We start from the raw sequence: 14,018 nt of genomic DNA, 5'->3' as shown, positions 1-14,018 counted from the left end.
CGCTTAATAAACTACTAATTTGAATAAAATATCCCACTTGGGAACGAGTCATTTATCACGAACCCATCCCTCAAGCCGGCACCTCTCCCTGCTGCCCGTTCCCTCCCTTTGAGGCCTTTCCCCAGCAGCCAGGCTCCCACTAGGCGGGCTCAGCCGAGGCCGCAAGGAGGGAGAAAGGCCGGGCGAGACGCTGTCTCCGGGGACCCGTTTCTGAGGGAAACCCTTCCGACCGAGGGGCAGGGGCCCCGCCGGGACGGGCGGGCACGGACACTGACGGGCAGCCGAGACCGGGCACCCCCTCCCGCCGCTCCCCGGGGCGAGGCGGAGCGCACAGCCCGGCCCCGGCGCTGCCCTCCGGCCTCCAGCGGCGGCCCCGCCCCGCCCCGCCCCCCCCTCCCCATCCCCGGGCGCGGCGCTTCCTGCCCGCGGGCAGCAGGGCGGCCCTACCGCGCCTGCGCGCCGCCGCCTTCCCTCCCGTCGTGCCCGCTGAGCCGCGGCGTCTGGCCGGAGCGGAGCGGAGCGGAGATGGCGCTGCACGTCCCCAAAGCCCCGGGCTTCGCCCAGATGCTCAAGGAGGGGGCGAAGGTGAGGGCGGCGCGGGGAAGGCGCCGTCTCTTCAGGGGGGGCAGGCGGGGCGTGGCGGCGCGGGGAAGGTTCTGGAAGGCCTCGGGGCCTGGCGGCTCCGCGCGCCCCGCGGGATGGGCCTGGGGGGGGGGGGGCAGGGGGGTGTCGCGGTCCCCGCCCCGGCCTGCGGCGGCCCCGGCGGGGCGGGACGGAGCGGGGGTGGGACCGGGACCGGGACCTGCTCGGCCCCGCTCGGCCCCGCGCCGCCGGGGGGCGGGGGCAGCGCACGCGGCCTTCGAGAAGGCTCGGCCGAGGCTCTGCGGCCTCCCCCCCCTCCCCTCCTTCCCCATCCACCTGCACCCCCAGCCTTGCGTCCTCTGCCCCCCCTGCCCTGAGGCGCTGCCGCTCCGCGTCGCTCGGTGCGTTTCCGCCGCTTGGCAGGGCCGCGGTGCTGGCCTGAGCCCTGCCCGCGGTGCGGGAGCGAAGCCGGGAAGGCGATTTGTCTGGGAAGCTGCTGTAGGTGGTGCCCGGCAAAGCTACCCCGGGCCCGGTAGATTCATCCGTTCAGAACCGTCCCGCTTGCTCTCTGCCTTCCCTGGCTCTTGTTCTGTGACTGTGCCCGTAAGGAAAGAGCCTGTGCCAGCAGTCGAGAGCAGCACAATTATTTTCCATGTGTTCTTTTTCCATAAATTCATTTTCACTGAATTTATATATAACATAATGTGATTTTTGGTAGTAGTCAAGGGCTGTGTCTGATAAAGCAGAAGCTTTCTTTGAAAAGCAAGCAAGATTTAGTTGTGTTTTTTTTTTATTGCAGAACAAATTTTTTTAAGAAGTCCCTCACTTATTGTAGCTACTTAATAAAAAGGGAGTCAGCAACTCGGAAGGCCCTCCCTCTGTTTTTCTTTTCAGAATCTTTCTTGGAGACAAAGAATGGCAAATGTCAAGAGCAGGGAAACAAAGTGGCTTAGATTCTGGTTTTCTAGTGGAGAATTCGTGGTCAGAATAGCAAGAACTGTCTTCTACAAAACAAGGAGGCAGCTGTCATTCTGGAATGTTTGGTTTGTATTTAGAGGGCAGGAAGGCACTGGAATAGGTTACCCAGGGAAGCTGTGGATGCCCCTGGAGGTGTTAAAGGCCAGGTTGGATGAGGCTTTGAGCAGCCTGGTCTAGTGTGAGGTGTCCCTGCTCATAGCAGGGGGGTTGGAACCTGATGATCTTTAAGGTCCCTTCAACCTTAACCATCCTATGATTATTAGAGAGTGACTTTCTCTCTTATTTTATGGGACATGCCATACATTTTGCCCTGCTCTTTCTTAAGACCCTTTTTGGGGGTCCCTCCTTGTCTTAAGGCTTCTAAACTGAAGGCAGGCTAATTGGCTTCTCAAGCACAAATATTTTATTAATCGTTCCAATTCTGAATTTTCAGACCACACACGTTGGAATGTAGAACTGAGTAAAATTTTTTTTGTTCCCCACAGGAGTACAGAGCTTTGAATAAAGAAGCATGTACAAAACCACATGCTCACAAAACCCTTGTCCCTCTCCAATATGGTATTGGTTATTTTTTGTTTCCCTTTGACATGCTACTGTCTGTTTCGGAAGACTTAATAGATGCAGAAGGTATTGAAAATTGAGTGACTATTCAAATTTCTGATCAGAAATTTATTTTGCCTACTGAACTGCTTAGTTGAGAAGGATTACACAGTAGTCCTTTTCTTACTCTCTTTGGGTAAGGTTTAGCTTCCATTTAAACTGTAAGTGAAATACCGAGTCTAAATTAGTCAAAAACATTCATGGACTCAGATTATTGCTGCTTTGATGAGGAATGACTAGGTAGTCCCTCTCTTTTTGTTAGAAAGCCTAATTCTGAGCAGGACATTTTTCTTTTTAGCATTATTCAGGCCTAGAAGAAGCAGTCTACAGGAACATCCAGGCATGCAAAGAACTTGCTCAAACCACCCGTACAGCTTATGGACCAAATGGTAAATAAATCCTAGAATTATTGTAGTGTTCTTGAGTAAAATGTTATTTTTTAAGGCCAAACCCACCTTGACAAAGAAGCAACTGTTTGTTTCTTGGGGAGACACATCGGACTTGCTCCAGAACTCTACAACGTAGTCTTTGTGGCTATACGGCTCAGACTTGGTTTAGTTAGCTCTGGAGTTACTCACAATGTGCCTGCCTTTGTCAGGTTTTTGTACCAGTTACTGTGTCTTTTTTGCTGCCTTACTGCTGTATGGAAGACCTACAAAAATCAAAGTAAAGACAGTAACTTGGTGGATAGTCATAATGAACATAACCATACCATGTCTGGTCAAAGATACTAAACAAAAGGTTTTGTATAAATTAATTAAATTATGTACTAATATTTCTGAAAAGAAGACTACTTACTTAGAAATAATTGACTTTTCATTAATTTAACAAACTTCTAAGTGTTATTTTGCAAAAATCTTTTAGGTTCTTAAATTATAAGTGGGGCTAACATTTTGGTGTGTAAGATATATTCAAAAGTTATGAAACAGCATCTGTGTACAACATTATGTTTGCCTAATGAATTATTTTTTCTTTTTTTTTTTTTTTCCTTGTTAGGAATGAACAAAATGGTTATCAATCATCTGGAGAAACTTTTTGTTACAAATGATGCTGCCACTATCTTGAGAGAGCTGGAGGTAAAGTTTTTGTGCATCAGAGGATGTCAGTCTTGAGCTAGTGTTTCTGTTCGTGAGCTGCTATCATTTTCAATGTTAATAAGGAAACACATGTTATCCTCCCAGATTATTTACATATATCGTTTGGTAAATGATTTTTTCACAGGATTTGAGTAAGGTCAATGTGCTGTACCCACAGTGAGGAGAACAACTCCTTTGTAAAGCTGCATTAAGTAGTTGCAGGAGATGCTTAATAATTGCCTACTTTTTTTCCCCCAAACCAGGGTAGATTTAGAAGAGGATATGCCTATACGACACAATGTTTGAAAACCTCTGAAGGAAGTAGCCCTTAATCTTTCAGTGTTGGTGGTTGTTGGTTCTGTCTGCTTAGAATCCATTCATTGGATTTAAGAAGCTAGGGATATAGCAACATTCTCCTGTGAATACAGTCAAAGTGTGGAAACACTGACCTGTCCTAACTTTTTCTCTTACTATCAAATTCATGCATATATCACAACACAATATTTTACTGCATTCTGTACTGACTGATAGAAATAGCATTAAATATTTCTTAATGAATTGTCTTTGTGTTCAGTATAAGAAAAAATGTGAAAGTCCCAGTTCTGTTTTTAAAAAATAGTCGTTGGACTACCTGCTTAATCTAACAAATCTTGCATGGTACTTTCTGGGATAAAATGATAGCTGCTCTATAGATTTTCAAGAACACAGCATTTATGTTGCATTTCTTTGAAAGAAAGGGAAAGCAGTGCAGTCTTTAAGCGGAAAAAACACTAGAATTAAACAGTGATTTAGACATCTGCTTCGCTTGTTACACATACAAATTCAGCTTGAGGATCTTTGGAGGCTGCTTTCCTCCTGCAGAGCTTGACTGTGAAGCTACTGTATCCAGTAAGAATAACACAATCAGTGTTGAGGATGTCTAATTCTTGTTGTAGCGGGAATGCTTAGTTCTCCTTTTTTTTAATGTGTATTTGTACTTGTACTTATTAGGAAAGTTAGCCAATTAAGATACTCTGTGGTACTTTCTTCTCCTATTCTGTGCATTCTTGGTATCTTTAGATACAACTTGAAATAAGAGAGCTTATACTTGATGCACAGAAAAACGTGAAGCTGTAGTCAAGGTGGAATGTTGGTAACTATGATGTGTAACTTCTTGTCAAGGTCCAGCATCCTGCTGCAAAAATGCTTGTGATGGCTTCCCACATGCAAGAGCAAGAAGTTGGAGATGGAACAAACTTTGTCCTTGTTTTTGCTGGAGTTCTTCTGGAGTTAGCAGAAGACCTTCTGAGGATGGGGTTATCAGTTTCAGAGGCAAGTTACACTGTGATTGCAGTTCACAGAGCCTGAATTCAGATTGCTGTTGGTCTGTATTCTTGGTTCATAATACTGTGAATCATCTGCTCCCTTCTGAACTTATTTTTTAGATAGAGGTGTATGAAGAAGAACAGTATGTTTTGCTGCTTGGGATTGCTTTTTTCCTTTGTCAGCTTTTGCATTTCTTAATGTTCTATGACCCTTTGAAAAGGATTAGGAATGCACAGTGAAGTGGTGTAGTGAATATTTGTTATTTCCTGCATAGGTGATCGAAGGATATGAAAAGGCTTGCAAGAAAGCCCTAGAAATTCTTCCAGACTTGGTGTGCTGTTCTGCAAAGAACCTTCGAGATGTTGAAGAAGTGGCATCTTTGTTGCACACTTCAGTGATGAGCAAACAATATGGCAATGAACAATTTTTGGCAAAGCTGATTGCTCAAGCCTGTGGTAAGTGAACAAGAATAGACGTGTGCATGCATCTAAAACTGAGTAGTTTTGCTTATAGTCATTACTGTTGTCTTCATGTGAGATTAAAAAAAATTTAGTTTGTCAGGTTAAATTGGATGGAATGCTTTAGCCTCTGAAATTAGAATAATCTTTCTTGCATAGAACTCTTCTTTGGCATTGTGGTTTAGAGAAGGTCTGTGTTTTCTAAGTATTTCTAGAAACAACTTTCTAGTATTTTTAAAGCAGAAGTCCATCTTTATCTTTTTTATCATTAGGAGGATATGTTGAACTTCAGATAAGCTGTTACTAGTCTCAGCTGCAGGACAATGGAAGAGAAGACTGTAGTTGTGCTGAGTTGTTGCTTTCTCCCTTTAGATTTCCAAGAAAAAAACTTTCATGTCTAGTTTAAGTGTTTTCTCAGAATGTTCTGTGTTGGACTTGGCTCTTGAACGTACATGTGTAAATGGATTTTCAGGTTTAATTTTACCGAGCAGCCTGAATAGATATTGCTTTCTGATTACTTTATTGTAAAAACAACAATTATTTTCTATAGAATCATAGAATGGTTAAAGTTGGAAAGGACCTTAAAGATCATCAGGTTCCAACCTGCCAGCTATGAGCATAGTCACCTCCCAGGTTGGACAAAGCCTCATCCAACCTGGCCTTAAACACCTCAAGGGAGACTAAAATTGCCTTACACTGAGGCAGGAATCTCAAAGCATTGAATCTGAGTACTTCAGAAGAACTCCAGACATTATTTATGGTGTTACTGTTTTAATTCCTTAATCAATACAAACTTTTTTTTCCCCCAACAGTTTCTATTTTTCCTGATTCTGGTCATTTCAATGTTGATAATATCAGAGTGTGCAAAATTGTGGTAAGTTGGAAGAAGCTAGCTTTACTCTAATATTAGAGTAAACAGTGTAATGAAAGTTAATTTTTAGATATTTGAACTTTGCAAGTGCCTCTTCTAATCTCAGTTGTGTTGTAGCATGTAGTTCTGGAAATTGTCTCTACATTCCTTGTTTAGTGACCAGTAGTAGCTTTCAGAAGTGAAGAGCATTAATATTGAAAGTTTACACTAAAACAGATACATGAACTTAATTATACATTAGGATGTTGTTGTTTGCATCTGTAGAAGCAGTCACAAGATTAGGATAAGATGCAGCCTGGCTGAAACGTAGCAGTCTGGTCTTGCATTCTTTTTGTCATTGGGATATTAGGCCTCAGTATGATATGTAGGATAGAATTGTAGTTTACATCTACTGTGAGATTCCCCCTGTGTTGTTTGTTTGGTTTTTTCCCAAGGTAATAAATACATAAAATTTGAGCACAGAAAGTGAGTGTCACAGACCTTAGCCGGGAGCCCCAACTAATCTTAAAATAGGAATCTGTAAGGCAATGTTTGATGGTACTAGATCAGCTTGTCTTATTTCTTTATGCTGCAATGAGAACTTAAGTTACTACATTCAAGTGAATATAAGAACTGCTTTTCATAAAGGGTAGTGCAGCTTTCTGACAAAAAATTATCAATAATGCAACTTTTCCCCCATTTCATTTCTTTCCTTTCAGGGTGCTGGTATCTCTGCTTCCTCAGTACTGCATGGTATGGTTTTTAAAAAAGAAACTGAAGGAGATGTTACTTCTGTCAAAGATGCAAAAATAGCTGTTTATTCCTGCCCTTTTGATGGTATGATAACTGAAACTAAGGTATGTAGAAGCTCAAAATAAGTTACATATCTATTTATGCTCATGTGCTCTTATTTTAGACTTAACTATAAATATTCTTGACACTTGGTGATTGAGATATTTCTGTTAAAATTGAGTTCATTATTTTAAAAAAGTTCATAGAAAACGTCTGAACCTAATTTTGCTTTACAGGATTTTTGGGGTTGGAGAGGTGTTGCTTGTTGTTTTGTTGTGTTTGGGTTTTTTTCATTGTTATTTGAGCTAAACTATGTCCTAGAATGTTTGAGTCTCAAGGTTGCCTAGAAATGCTAGAATTGCCCTTTTTTTTTTTTTGACTTGTTTTACCCCAATGCTGGGGAAGGGTGGCAGTATCATAAAATAGGATGACTAGAGGTTTGGATAGATTGGGAGACGAAGTTTTAAGGCACGTGGTGAACACTGGATTGCTAACAGTGTATGTGTTTTACTAGGGCACTGTACTTATAAAGAATGCTGAAGAACTGATGAATTTCAGCAAGGGAGAAGAAAATCTAATGGATATGCAAGTCAAAGCTATTGCCGATAGTGGTGCCAATGTAGTAGTAACAGGTGGCAAAGTGGCAGACATGGCACTTCATTATGCCAATAAATACAGTCTTATGTTAGTCAGGTAAGTACCAGAAGAGCTTAAAAACATTTGATCTACCAGGTTTATGAAGGTACTTGCCATATTGTCTTGCCTCTTAAACAAAATATTGCAGACTGTTTGGTTTTCTAGTGGATCAGAACCTGAGCTGCCATGTGGTTGTTTCACAGCTTATGTTTCTTGAGAGTATTTCACCTCTATGATATCTAACTGGGGCATAATTTGTGTATATAGTACTGTTATTCTTGTTTAAGTGTCTTTATAGCACTACTGACATCAAGAATACAAAATTTTGTGGATGTAATAAAGAGGCCCTCAAGGGCATGTAAGACTATACCATAGTGGTTGTTCCTGATCACAGTCCTCATGTGATGCTTTAGCAATTATGAGATACACCTCCCTGCATCCCTAACGCAGTGTTGGATTAAAGACCTAATTCTTAATACTTTTTAGTCACTTTTGTGGGCCTTAAATCTTCTTATCTATAAATAAAGCATGTTTGTATGTCTTGGAAATACAATCTGAAAAAGCACAGATCACTAGTAGCAACTCTTGCATCTCAATCAAGTAAGTGATCCTTTGTTGAAAGCTGTAGCTTTGGTGGACTCCAAAAACTTTCAGCTTCTGGAAATGAAGCATGATGCTGTAATCTCTTGCATGGCAAAGAAGGATTGTTATGGAGGTGAGGAAAAGATGAATTCAAGTCTTACGTACTAGACAGTGAAGTTTGATGATTTCTATGTATTTGAGTTACTTACTTATTTTTAAATTCTTAGACAATAGTCTTTGGATAGCATCCCTGAAAATATTCATAAAAATAGATGAGTGAATTTTATAACTTGATGCAGTAAATTTTGATGGTTGTCATTAGTTTACAAAATGCTGCTTAGCTAAGAGGATAGTTTCTCAAGTGTTAACATTAGTTGTGGAAACTTGTTATACAAAGTCTTTTTTTTAATTCTTAAAGGTTGAACTCAAAGTGGGATCTGAGAAGACTGTGCAAAACTGTTGGTGCAACAGCCCTACCCAGACTGGTATGGACTTCTCAGATGATGAGCTGCAGGGAGAGAACTGATGAGCAAATTAACCTCATATCTCTTGTTTTCCTTTCCAGACTCCTCCTACTCCAGAAGAAATGGGTCATTGCGATAGTGTGTATCTGTCAGAGGTTGGGGATACACAGGTTGTTGTGTTTAAGCATGGTATGTATGTCCCATAGACCTCCTAATGCTAATGTTCTGGAAGTATGATGTCCGTATGTGTTTGACATCAAACAAACTTAGTTCAGTAATGCACATGTCTGTCTGAACAGAAAAGGAGGATGGTGCCATTTCTACTATACTAATTCGTGGATCTACAGACAATCTGATGGATGACATAGAGAGAGCAGTGGATGATGGTGTAAATACTTTCAAAGTACTCACAAGAGTAAGTAACTGGAACGCTTCAATTATGGAAACTGAGCTATGGATTGGTTTGAGGCAGGACTTAACGCTTGCTTTGTGCTCATTTGCTACAAAGGCTGTCACAGATACATGATTAGCTTAGGAGTCTTCTTGAGAGGTAGAGAAAGCTGTGTAGTAGTGAGTTGTAGAGAAGATTGCTGCCGACATCCTTATGAATGCAGTGTACATAAAAGATGGTGCTCAGCATGTAGTGCACTCAGTTTTTCAGTAATGAGGTGAGTTCTTGAAGACAGAGTAGTTAGTTTTACCACTTTCTAATGGCAGTCAGCTCTTTGTTGATAATACTCCTTTTTTGTTTTGTAATGTTCCTTGAAAACTAGGCACAGAAGAAAAGTTAGCTTTGTCACTGGGGATTAGGAAGAACTGACTGGTTGCAAATTAAACTTCAGTTGATCAGTGACAAGATGTGCTTCTGTCACATTACAGATACACTTTTTATAGGTGAAAAAAATAAGTTCCCCAGAGTGTTTTTTCTGAACAACTTTTGTGGAGGTTTGGTTTGTTGTTTGTTTTGGGTTTTTTTTTAATGCAAAATGAAATGTTTGTGTATTTGGCTTGAAAGGTGGCATGCAAAAAATGTTAAACTTTGTTTGATGCTTAATGTCCTGAATATACCAACACATGCATGTTGATGCAGAGTACAGAAACAGCCAGAGACTCTGTAATTACAATTGTCTCCAAGAGTTGTCCGAACATCTGATGTATGTTGATTACTTTTCTGTTCAAAAGCCTAGTTCCCAAGTAAATGCTGGTTTGCCAAAGGTTATACAAAATGCTTTATTTAAGAACAAAGCAAACCCACCAAAACCCAAACAAATACATCCAATATCTTGTGATACTTGTTGACTTATTAAACTTAGTGTACAGTAGCTTGATTTTCTGCATGAAGTTTTCCAACAAGTTAAAGACAGAAAAACCTAGGATTTCTATTGTTAATAAGCCAAGAGTTGAAATTATTAAAACAAAACAACCCCAGACACACACCCCACTGCATTATTTTTTTCCTTTTCCTAAGAGAAGCTCTTTTTCTTCAAAGACATTTAGCATGAGTGAGTAAATTCTGGTCGGTTTCTCTTACAGTTCATGTGTGTTCTGACGTGAATTCTTAGTGAGTCTATGTGGGATAAAGTTCTATTGCATTCTTCTTGTTAGAGTGTATAAGTTCTAAAAAGTAAAAAAATAATACGATGCTTTAGGCAAAACTTTGCATTTTTGGGATGGTGTGTTCACAGGATAAACGTCTTGTTCCTGGAGGTGGTGCAACAGAGATTGAATTAGCCAAGCAAATCACATCTTATGGAGAGGTACAGCAAATTGGCTTTTTGACTTTTATATATGTGCATATGCAGGTGTACTTCTATAAATATATGACTTGCTTATAAATCAGTTAAAATTTGGGGGGAAGATACCTGCCTGTCTTACAGTTTTTGAAATGCTGACATGGTTCTTGGCTTCACTTTAGACTTGTCCCGGGCTTGACCAATATGCCATCAAGAAATTTGCTGAGGCTTTTGAAGCCATTCCTCGAGCACTGGCAGAAAACTCTGGAGTAAAAGCTAATGAGGTCATCTCTAAGCTTTATGCTGTGCATCAGGAAGGGAACAAAAATGTTGGATTTGATATTGAGGTAAACAGTCTATCATGTTACTTGGTGCTCTGGAATACAGAGTTCTATTTAAAGATACTTCTATTGTTATGAAGTATAGAGTAATTTAAATAATTTAAACTCTGTTTTGTACAGTCTAGAAGAATAATTTAGTACAGTTGTAATACTGTAGGGTTGATCGTTCTTTTTTTTCCATGAGTGAACAGTGACATTCAAGGTAGTGTAATGGCAAAGTGAGATACTGAATACAATGGAGAATAAGTCTGTAGTAATTTCTTAATTTTGTATTCCTGCTTATGGATTAGGAATGAAGGTTTTGTGAAGGGAGAAGGAGATAAGTGATAAATTTTTTCTAAACCTGTAACCTTGAAAACGCAGTAACTTGCTAGGTGGGAGCCTGAGAATGATGTTTTTTCCTCAACAGGCCGAAGCTGCTGCTGTGAAGGATATGTTGGAAGCTGGCGTGTTAGATACATACCTTGGAAAATCCTGGGGTATCAAGCTGGCTACAAACGCAGCAGTAACTGTCCTAAGGGTAGATCAGGTAAGCTTGCAAGTAATTTGGGTGCTGAGCTGAAACCTTCCAATCAGTGTGCACGGCACTAATGCCAAATACATGAATCTTCTGGGATTGTGAGGTGCAGAAGTATGATACTTGAAAACATGGTTTATATTCTGAAAGCCAGGAAGCAGTTTGTTGGGATGTTGCAATCTTGCTGCTTCTGTAGGAATGCTATTTATGCCTCTTTTTTTTTTTTTGTTAACTTGAAAGTTGATACCTGTGTTTAGAAAATTTTCCTAACTTCTGTAGGAACAAGATGTAACACAAGAAACATTTTTGCATACGTTGTTTTTACAAAAAAATCCCAATTTCTAGGAAAAATGGGATGACAGAAATCTAAACTTTCTGTATTTTGTGGAACTTAAGCAAAAATGTATTTGCATGTAAAATTTCTGTAGATTATTATGGCAAAAACAGCAGGCGGTCCAAAAGCCCCTAAGCAGCAAGGACATTGGGATAAGGATGACTGGAAAGATGAGCCTGAAAAATAGTATGCAGTAAGCTCTGTTTCTCTAGCAGAGAGCTCTGTGTGAGTGCATGCATGGATATATTGACGAGCACGTAGCAGATCATATCTTTCTTGAGGACACATAACACTGCTCTCTTATGTATGCTGATTGCTACCTGTTGTATTTGTGCTTTTGTGAGTGAATTTTACTCCTAAAACTGAATTATTTTTGACAAGTGCAATTTTAGTTTTACTTACCGGTATAGCAAGTGGAGGAAATGAGGCTTTAACATGGTAGCACTAGTGAACTTTATGCTTTTCAAGTGTGATGTTTAGACTCAGTAATTCAAAATAGCTCTGGTAATTCTGCTTTTCATAGTATGCATCCTGCAAATAAGTCACTCAGCCTATTTTAGCACTCACATTTTGTAGTCTTAACTAACTGAAGTCTTAATTTGCATGCAAAAGTGAGATAAGAGCCCTTTTCTGTTTATCAGGGCTCAGCATTTGCCATTTTCAAGAAAAAAAAATAACCACTTTGTGAAAATCTCGATGAGATGGATAATAATATTCACTGGCTTAGGTTCAGAGTGGGGAAACTGCATGAATTTAGTGAATGTTGACAGGATCATCTGGCTGTAAGAGAGAATGGGATAAGAGTTTCATTCTAACCTTGTCTTTTTCTACTTCCTTGCTATATTCAAGATCATTATGGCAAAACCAGCTGGTGGCCCTAAACCTCCATCAGGAAAGAAAGACTGGGATGAAGACCAAAACGATTGAAAAACTTACCTGTACTTCTTTAAGTTACATGATTATGCGAGTTTTTAAATATTCCAGTTGGAGCCTGTCAGGACGTTTTGCTCTGTTGCCTTTAAGTTATGAACAGCGTCCCTTGGAGCACAGAGCTTCCAACACTTCAATAAACCTACGGACTGTTAAAATGTTAACTGTCATTTTATTTGGACTCAGTGTGACGTGTTTGTTTGCCATATGTGAATATGAAGGCATTTTTGTGGGGATGACAGTGAGCAGGTGTGGTGGGCTGACTTTGGCTGGCTGCCAGATGCCCCCTCCTCACCAGGACAGAAGCAGAACATGCATTGAAAAAAGCTCATGGTTTGAGATAGAGACTGGGAGATCATTTAGCAGTTTCTGTTGTCGGCAAAACAGACTAGTGTGCAAAATTAGTTTATATTGGATATAAAGTTATAGGATGAGAAACAAGAACAAAATCACCCTCCAGTTCACCTCTGTTTCTTCCCAGGTTTAGCTGTACTCCTTCACTCCTCCTCTACCTTTTCTTCCCTGTGTAGGGTGGAGGATGGGAAATGGGGGCTGTGGTCAGTCCGGAACAGCTCCTCTCTGCTGCTCCTTCCTATGTGAACTTCCCCTCCTCTCCTTCCACAGGATACAGTCCTTTATGAGGTGCTTCACATGAGGATGCTCTGCCTTAGGTTACAGTTCATCAGAAACCACTGCTCCTGTGTGGCTCTCTGTGGGCTGCAGTTTCTGGCAGGGAAACCTCTAGTCTGGGCTCCTCTGCAGCTTGCTTCAAGGGGACACACCCATCTGCTGGGGGCCGGGAGGCCTGTGCAGCTGCTGTGTGGAGGTTCACCATCTTCATAGGCTGCATGGGGAGAACCTGCTCCAGTGTGGTCTCTCCAAGGACCACAGGGCAATCCTTCTCAGGTGCGTGGAGCTCCTCTTGCCTGGCTCCACACAGGGCTCTCACACTTCTCCCTACTCGTGGGCAGCATTTTGCCCTTTCTTATAGGCTTTGTGAGGCACTGCCAGCTTTGCTGGGGGGCTCAGCTGTGCCCTGCAGTGGATGCACCTGAACTGGCTTTGTCTAGCATCAGGCCTCTCCTCATGGAGGCCACATCTGCAGCCCACTCTAACATCTTGCCACCTGCACCCAGTAAAGTTCATGAGGGAGATGGACCATGAGCCAGCTGTGGGGTCCTGTTAGCTTCAGGAAAGCATCATCTATAATTTTAGCTCTTTGAAAGTATATATATTTTAAAGAATATTGCAATAAGTATGGCAGCAGGTCCATGCCTACATTCATTACTGTTACATGCATCTACTTCATCATCACCCTTGAGTCCATGCTCCCAAAATGGCAGCTTGAGAGCAGTGAACTGCATCTCATTCTAATGGCCTTAAAAATAAACACTGAGCAGCAATAGCTAGCATGATGCAGGGGGCTGGAATCTTTCAACTGAAGCCCCTGTTAAGATTCTTCTTGGCAAGTAAACAAACAGCCTGTGTTACTTGGAGTAGCTTGAAAGGAGAACTGCTCTTGAAATTCAAGCCACTTAAATAATTAATCCATTTATTACTCTTGCCAGTGCTACTCTCACAGTCAGAAGGGAGTGGAAGGCTAAATCAAGTCTGGATCTATCTTATTACTAAATAAGGCTGCCCCTACAACAGCTACGTTAGTGCTTGCTTTATAGGCAGTTGCTGGTGTGGCTGAAAAATAAACTCAGTAAGTTTTCAGGAGGATTAGCATACTGATCTAGTCAGCTGCACAAGTGCTGCTGTTGATGGCTGTAGGGTAACAAGAACACAAAAGACTGCCCATGTTTTTTAGTAAGGTTGTTAGGAAAAATTCACTGAG

At 41.3% G+C, this 14,018-nt stretch overlaps 1 protein-coding gene across 3 annotated transcripts; it reads left to right on the top strand.

The window, feature by feature from the left end:
- The first annotated feature begins 434 nt into the window (after window positions 1-434).
- Window positions 435-12,342, top strand: CCT8 (chaperonin containing TCP1 subunit 8). 3 transcript variants are annotated; one of them, XM_051625852.1, is made up of 16 exons: window positions 435-585; window positions 2,459-2,549; window positions 3,157-3,236; window positions 4,398-4,547; window positions 4,816-4,996; window positions 5,812-5,873; window positions 6,569-6,706; window positions 7,156-7,334; window positions 8,278-8,344; window positions 8,425-8,512; window positions 8,623-8,738; window positions 10,009-10,080; window positions 10,239-10,403; window positions 10,807-10,926; window positions 11,343-11,441; window positions 12,098-12,190. In XM_051625852.1, exons 1-15 carry the CDS (start codon window positions 526-528, stop codon window positions 11,433-11,435), a joined length of 1,662 nt encoding a protein of 553 aa, XP_051481812.1. In that variant the 5' UTR covers window positions 435-525; the 3' UTR covers window positions 11,436-11,441; window positions 12,098-12,190. The 3 variants fall into 3 exon arrangements, with proteins under 3 accessions (XP_051481812.1, XP_051481905.1, XP_051481993.1); XM_051625945.1 differs by having other exon boundaries at window positions 11,343-11,434; window positions 12,098-12,185; XM_051626033.1 differs by lacking the exon at window positions 11,343-11,441 and having other exon boundaries at window positions 436-585; window positions 12,098-12,342.
- The last annotated feature ends 1,676 nt before the right edge of the window (window positions 12,343-14,018 follow it).

Source organism: Apus apus, chromosome 1, assembly GCF_020740795.1.
Source record: "Apus apus isolate bApuApu2 chromosome 1, bApuApu2.pri.cur, whole genome shotgun sequence".
Taxonomy (NCBI): domain Eukaryota; kingdom Metazoa; phylum Chordata; class Aves; order Apodiformes; family Apodidae; genus Apus; species Apus apus.
This window is presented reverse-complemented; position numbering and strand designations above follow the sequence as displayed.

Excerpts from the sequence above, each read along its gene's own strand:
- CCT8 (XM_051625852.1), top strand. The coding sequence starts at position 526 with ATGGCGCTGCACGTCCCCAAAGCCCCGGGCTTCGCCCAGATGCTCAAG. Across the intron at positions 8,739-10,008 it reads CTTTCAAAGTACTCACAAGA|GATAAACGTCTTGTTCCTGG; the intron begins GTAAGTAACTGG and ends GTGTGTTCACAG. Across the intron at positions 10,927-11,342 it reads CTGTCCTAAGGGTAGATCAG|ATTATTATGGCAAAAACAGC; the intron begins GTAAGCTTGCAA and ends AAATTTCTGTAG.